This window comes from Musca vetustissima, unplaced genomic scaffold, assembly GCF_032173495.1.
Source record: "Musca vetustissima isolate MV318-11 ecotype Yass unplaced genomic scaffold, APGP_CSIRO_Mvet_v1 utg44252, whole genome shotgun sequence".
Lineage (NCBI taxonomy): Eukaryota > Metazoa > Arthropoda > Insecta > Diptera > Muscidae > Musca > Musca vetustissima.
Window position 1 is genome coordinate 83,658 of NW_026888622.1, and position 7,412 is coordinate 91,069.

General features: G+C 34.7%; 1 protein-coding gene across 1 annotated transcript; it reads right to left on the reverse strand.

Annotated features, from left to right (window-relative positions):
* Positions 1 to 643: 643 nt before the first annotated feature.
* Positions 644 to 5,162, reverse strand: LOC133336498 (MATH and LRR domain-containing protein PFE0570w-like). Its single transcript, XM_061544793.1, has 3 exons — positions 5,112 to 5,162; positions 4,512 to 5,050; positions 644 to 875 (listed from the first exon to the last, which is right to left on the reverse strand). Exons 1-3 carry the CDS (start codon positions 5,160 to 5,162, stop codon positions 644 to 646), a joined length of 822 nt encoding a protein of 273 aa, XP_061400777.1.
* Between the last annotated feature and the right edge of the window lie 2,250 nt (positions 5,163 to 7,412).

Consider the following 7,412-nt stretch of genomic DNA (forward strand, 5'->3'; position numbering starts at 1 on the left):
TCCACGCCTTGTATCGACCCTTTGAAAAAATATTTTTTTAAAAAATCCACGCCTTGAATCGACCCTTTGAAAAAATATTTTTTTAAAAAATCCACGCCTTGTATCGACCCTTTGAAAAAATATGTTTTTAAAAAATCCACGCCTTGTATCGACCCTTTGAAAAAATATTTTTTTAAAAAATCCACGCCATGTTGTGGGCTTTGAAAAAATATTTTTAAAAATTATACGCCTCAAAAATATTTATTTGTCCCACTACAGGTGTGGAATCAGAACACTGTGCTCTCCTTTATATTAACCATTGTAAAATCTATTAAAACTGTAGCATTGTTTAATAGTCACTTCCAGGGTTGTTCCATTTTATTTTTCAATTTTAATTTCGTGTTGGGGAACGTTTAAGAAACTAAAAAATTGGGTTTCCAGCAAAGTTCGAAGCCGCGTCCCAAAATTTTCAGCAGATTCTTTGCTCCCGAATTTGAGAGTGCTCCATTGCCCTAGCTTTCACATGTGAGCTGTCACCAAACGTATTGTGGTCTCAATGGCCATCAACTGTCAACCATCATCATCCATTGATGTGACCAGTAGTGGCAACATCATTTTTGTTGTTGTTGCCTTTCTTTCAATATTGTTTATTATCAGCAACATATCATTGACGACATTGTTTGTGACCATCAGTGTCATCATCAACAACAACAACATATTTGTTGTTGTCGTCACCATCAACATTACCATTGATATCGCCGTTGTCATCGTCAACGTCGTTCTCATCGTCATCGTCATCGGCATCATCAACATCGTCGTTATCATTAACTTTGACAATATCAACTGTCACCTTATTGTCGTTGTTGTTCATATGAACATAAATGCTGGTGATGGTGCTGTTGTTGTTTTTGTTTCAGATGCAGTATTGTTCATATTTGTATACAAAATATTATATATACATATATACATGTTATATGAGGCATTGCAAAATATTGAAAGATATTTTTAAAAATTCTTTATAAAAATATTTTTTCAAGGGTCAACAACAGGAGTGGATTTTTTTCTTTTTTAATATTTTTTCAAGGGTCAGCAATAGGCGAGGATTTTTATACCCTACACAACTATGTTGTCAGGGTATTATAGCTTTGTGCAGCCCCAAGAGTTTGTAACGCCGCGAAATATTGGTCCTAGACCCACCTTTAAGTATACCGATCGTCATATCCGTCCATCTCCACGTCTGTCCATCTGCCCATTATAATTTGTAAACACGATACGGGCCACAGTTATGGACCAATCTTCACGAACATTTGCATGTAGGATGGGTTCTGGTCAATGAAGACCCCTATTATTTTCGGTAAAGATCGGTTAATATTTACGGGGATGAAATGGATGAAATGGACGAAATACTTAATATTTATCACTTTTTCTGGTGGCTCCAGAGGCCACAGTTATAATAAGAACATCGTGAAATTTTACATGGAGGAGGAGATCGGGCCAAAGAATAAGCATGCCTGTTTTGATAAAGATTGGACATTATGTAGCGGATCAAATGGACTCTGACTTTTGTGTGAAAAATTACAAAATTTGTATTATACCCTTCATCGCACTGCGGTAATGTTTTTGTGCATATGTTTGTAACAGGCAAAATAATCGAGATAGACACATGGTTCCTTATGAGAAAATACATAGAATAGATGTATGCATGTCCGTCTGTCTATGCTAAATTGTAAACAAAGAATATGCTTAGAATCGATTTATGCATGTCTGTCTGTCCGTCTGTAGATTTTAAATTGTAAACAAAGTACAGGTCGCATTTATGATCCCAATTGGATGAAATTTGGCATAGGTCACTTATTTGGCCCAAGGACAAACCCAATTGAAATTGGAAAAAATCGGTTCAGATTTAGTTAAAGCTCCTATATATATTTTCGTCCGATTTGATGTAAATGATGTACCAAAGTCCCTAAATATCTTTCGATTTGCACGAAATTTGGCACAGCGTACTGAATTAGGTCTTGAATGATATGTGTTAAGTTTCCAGACAATCGGTCCAGATTTAGATATAGATATACCAGAATGATGGTGAACCTGAAAATCGGTTCAGATTTTAATATAGCTCACATTTAAATTTTCATCCGATTAAATGAAAATTTTGCACCAAAACCCCTATATATTTTTCGATTTACACCGTATGTGCCATAGCGTACTAAATTAAGTCTAGAAAGATGTGTGTTAAGTTTGCTGAAAATCGGTTCAGATTTAGATATAGCTCCCATATATATTTTCGTCCGATTTAATGTAAATGGTGTACCAAAGTCCCTATATATTTTTCGATTTGCACGAAATTTGGCACAGCCTACTGAATTATGTCTAGATTGATGTGTGTCAAGTTTCCAGAAAATCGGTCCAGATTTAAATATAGCTCCTATATAGCTCCACACTGTGGTACAGGGTATTATGTCTTTGTGCATATGTTTGTAACAGGCAATAGGAAACGAGATAGACACATGGTTCCCTTTGAGAATATGCATAGAATCACTTTCTAAGTCGATTAATGCATGTCTATCCGTCCCTCTGTCCGTCTGTTGATGTTAAAATGTAAACAAAGTACAGGTCGCATTTTTGCTTCGAATTGGATGAAACTGGGCACAGCTCATTTATTTGGCCCAAGGACGAACCCTATTGAAATTGAAAAAAAAAACGGTTTAGATTTAGATTTAAGGCAAATGTTCTACCAAAGTCACTATTTATATTTCGATTTGCACGAAATTTGGCATAGCCTACTGAATTAGGTCTAGAATGATGTGAGACCCGAGAATTTGGTAGTATATCCAAAAGGAGTTGTTGACCTTCAAATTGATACCAATTATATGGCTGTATGTACTCTGATGTGGGAGTTATATGTAATTAGGTAAAGGTGACTATGTGCATAATATTAATATTACTCCATTAGAGTACGGAAATGTCGCGCTGATCGTTTTGAAATTGTACATGAAGTTCCGATTATGATCACGGACGACGCCTATAGTTTTCGCTGAAGTTGAGATTTCATTCAGGGGGGTGCAATAAACCGAAAACTTTTATTTTGTCAGATTTTCTAGTCACTCTAGATGCAATTATTATATGCAGAACATCACCTATTTTACAAGGTGAAGGGGATCTGTCCAAATACCTAGAGCGGCTGTTTAGATGATGATCGGTCAATATTCCAAATCAAACCAAATCAACCAAAACCTAAAGGGACCAATTTTTTATACCCTTCACCACACTGTGGTACAGGGTATTATGTCTTTGTGCATATGTTTGTAACAGGCAAAAATAATCGAGATAGACCCATGGTTCCTTTTGAGAATATGCATAGAATCACATTCTGAGTCGATTTATGCATGTCCGTCCGTCCATGTATTTTTGTTAAGAATTTTGGCACAGGTCACTTAATAGGCCCAAGGACGAACCCTGTTAAAATTGGAGAAAATCGGTTCAGATTTAGATATAGCTCCCATATATATTTTCGTCTGATTATAACTTATTGATGCACCAAACTCCCAATAGTGATCCGATTGAGACAAAATTTTGCACAGAGTATTGAATTAGGTCTAGATAGTTATATGCCAAGTTTTGTTGAAATCGGTTCAGATTTAGATATAGCTCCGATTTATAGTTTCGTCCGATTTAATGTAAATAGTGCACCAAACTCCCAATAATGGTCCGACTAAAGCAAAATTTTGCACAGAGTAGAGAATTGCACATAGAGAGAAATAGGTCCCGACTGATGTATGCGAAATTTTTATATCTACAGGATATTGTAGATATTCACATGTCTTGCATGTACTCATAGTGGTGAAGGGTGTCATTAAGTAGGCCCCGTCCGACTTTTGAACTTTACGTCTAGGTTTTATTTTAAAGAGTAAAAATTCACATCAAAAAAAAAAGTTTGGAAAATATGCCAGGGTAAGAAAGTGGAGTTGTTGATCTATAATCGATGAAAAGGGTGCAAATATGACGAAATATTGCCCAGGCTCAGATTATAGAACCGCAGAAAGTTTGATTTTCGTGGTAGTTGATGTCGGCCCTGTCCGACTATACTGCTCCGCTCACAGGTTTAAAATATTTTTTCTTTTTTTCATTTTTTAAAAACGATTTTTTTATATTTTTTATACAAAATTTTTTAACCAATTTTTAAAAACATTTTTTTTTTAATTTTATTTACAACTTACATTTATAGATTATAGAGGCTGTGAACTTCAAGATATTAAACATTTTGCAATTATTGCCACTGAACACGTGTTGTGCGTACATTTCGAAGGAGGATATTTTCATTTAAATTTTGAAAGCTGAATTTGTCAACATTCAGTAAAATTATGAAAAATTCGTATCATATGTCTACGAAGTTATACAACGACAAACCAGTTGAATAGCGAATTTTACATTTACTCTCCACCAATGGCCTCATATTGGGAAACAGATTAAAAAAATCTTTTATCAATGAATGTCGTGTAAAATTTTCTGTTTCCTTGGAAAATTCATCATACCACTCTTCAATATCGGCATGTTTATGTTTTTCCGCTTCATTTAGCTCCGCAATAAATTCCTTAACTTTCTTCTCGATTTTCTTAAAGTACTGATCGTATGAGTTACGCGTTACTTCATCCAAACTATACGAAAATGCTAAATGCTCAAAGCCCCAAATATTACTTGGAAAAGTATCATTTGCCGATTCGAAAATGGAACCCATTTTATCTATGTTATATTTTAGACTTTCCTGCTTTTGACAATTTCCTGGATCCGTTCTGAGGTCTTTAAGCTGACCTATACATTTTTCTAAGGCTACTTCAAACTCCCCATTGATTGCGGATTGTTGCAAAGTCTCATCTTTGGTCCATTCCTTAAGATTCTGCAAAAAATCATTTATCGTTGTGAAAACCTCCTCGTTCCATAGTGTTTTCCACAAATTTTCATAGGCAAATTCCAGAAGCTTGAATCGTTTGGATTCCTTCAATTGTTCAACCGTCAAGTGAGAGGCATCTGTGGTCTTCACTTCACCAGTTTCCAAGGGTTTGGCATTGTTGGGCTGCGGAATAAATAATACTCCGGTTCAATAACATTTGGAGTCGAAAAAATAATGTTCTAACCTTCATTACAACAGCCACTATTAAAATTAGACAAATATCCAAAATCCGCATATTCGGACTTATTTTACAAAATCTTCTGAATTCCTAGTTGAGATGACTTTGACGACTGACCAGCTACTGCAGGTTGTTTCAATTTATATTGAATTGATCTTTGTCATGGGAATCTCTTATCAGCAAAGAGATGGTCTGTCGAAAACTCTTCGAAACAAAGAATGCCACCAATAGTACTTATCTCAAATGGGAAAACCCATTATTAAATAATTTTCCATAGAATTAATTTTTATGTTGTTATCATTTAATGCGAATGATTTATTTGGAGTGTGTTTTTTATAAAATATTTCTTCAAGGGTCCACAGGAGGCGTGGATTTTTTATTTATAAAATATTTTTTCAAGGGTCCATACAAGAAGTGGATTTAAAAAAAAATCAAATATTTTTCAAAATTTCCCAATTTTTCATGATAAGGATCAAAATTTCAATTAAGGAAAGCAGTAAAGTCGGACGGGGCCGACACTATCCTTCACCACTTTGGGTACATTCAACAGATGTACCATACTAAATTTTTCATTTGGTCAGATAAAGATTTGCTTCTTTTAATGGGAAAAAATATGTAAATCAATTTAAAGCAAATATAATTCGGACACCCATTGATCTTTTTTGATAAATATCTAAAAACCTGAAGGGTTTGATGCACCATTTACTATATATATATATATATATATATATCGAAATCTAAACCGATTTCATCGAAATTTCTCACAGGTTAATTCATACTAATTTCAGTATGTTTTGTGCATATCCGTCACATTTTGAGTTATTGGTGCATCATTTATCGAGAGAAAATATATATGGGAGCTCTACCCAAGTCTGAACCAATTTTAGAAAAAAAAAATTTCATACGCTAGGTAAATTTAACTTCTGTACGTTGTGCACAATTTTGTGTTAATCGGGTCTTTGGTGCACAATTTACTTAAAATCGGACGAAAGTATATATGGGAGCTATATCTAATTCGGAACCGTTGTCTACGAAACATAGCACACATCATTCTAGACTCAATTCAGTATGCTGTGGCAATTTTCGTGCAAATCGAGTAAATATAGGGTCTTTGGTGAACCATTCACCTTAAATCGGATGAAATTATATATGGGAGATATATCTAAACCGATTTTTACGAAACTAAGCACACATCATTCTAGACCCAATTCAGTATGCTGTGCCACTTTTCGAGCAAATCAAAAGATATGTAGGGACTTTGGTGTATCATTTACCTTAAATCGGATGAAAATATATATGGGAGCTATATCTAAATCTGAACCGATTTTCACATCACACACATCATTCTAGACTTAATTCAGTACGCTATGTCAAATTTCGTGCAAATCGAAAGATCTATAGGGACTTTGGTGCACCATTTACATTAAATCGGATGAAAATATATATGGGAGCTATATCTAAATTTGGCCCGATTTTTTCGAAACGTGACACACGTCATTCTAGACCTAATTCAGTACTCTATGCCAAATTTCGTACAAATCGAATGATATATAGGGACTTTGGTGCACCATTTACCTTAAATCGGACGAATATATATATATATATATATATATATGCGAGCTATATCTAAATCTGGTCCGACTTTCTCAAAACTTGGCACACGTCATTCTAGACCTAATTCAGTACCTAATGCCAAATTTCGTGCAAATCAAATGATTTTCAGGAACTTTGGTGCACCATTTACATAAAATCGGACGAAAATATGTATGGGAGTTATATCTATATCTGAACCTATGTCTACGAAACTTAGCACACATCATTCAAGACTTAATTCAGTACGCTATATCAAATTTCGTACAAATCGAATGATATATAGGGACTTTGGTGCACCATTTACATAAAATCGGACGAAAATATGTATGGGAGTTATATCTATATCTGAACCGATGTCTACGAAACTTAGCACACATCATTCAAGACTTTATTCAGTACGCTATATCAAATTTCGTGCAAATCGAAAGATATATAGGGACTTTGGTACACCATTTACAACAAATCGGATGAAAATATGTATGGGAGCTATATCTATATTTGAACCGATTTCTACCAAACTTAGCGCACATCATTCTGGACCTAATTCAGTACCCTATGCCAAATTTCGTGCAAATCGAGAGATATATAGGTATTTTGGTGCCTATATTAGACGAAAATATATATGGGAGCTATATCTATACCTGAACCGATTTTTCCCAATTTCAATAGGGTTCGTCTTTGGGACAAATAAGTGACTTGTGCCAAAATTCATCT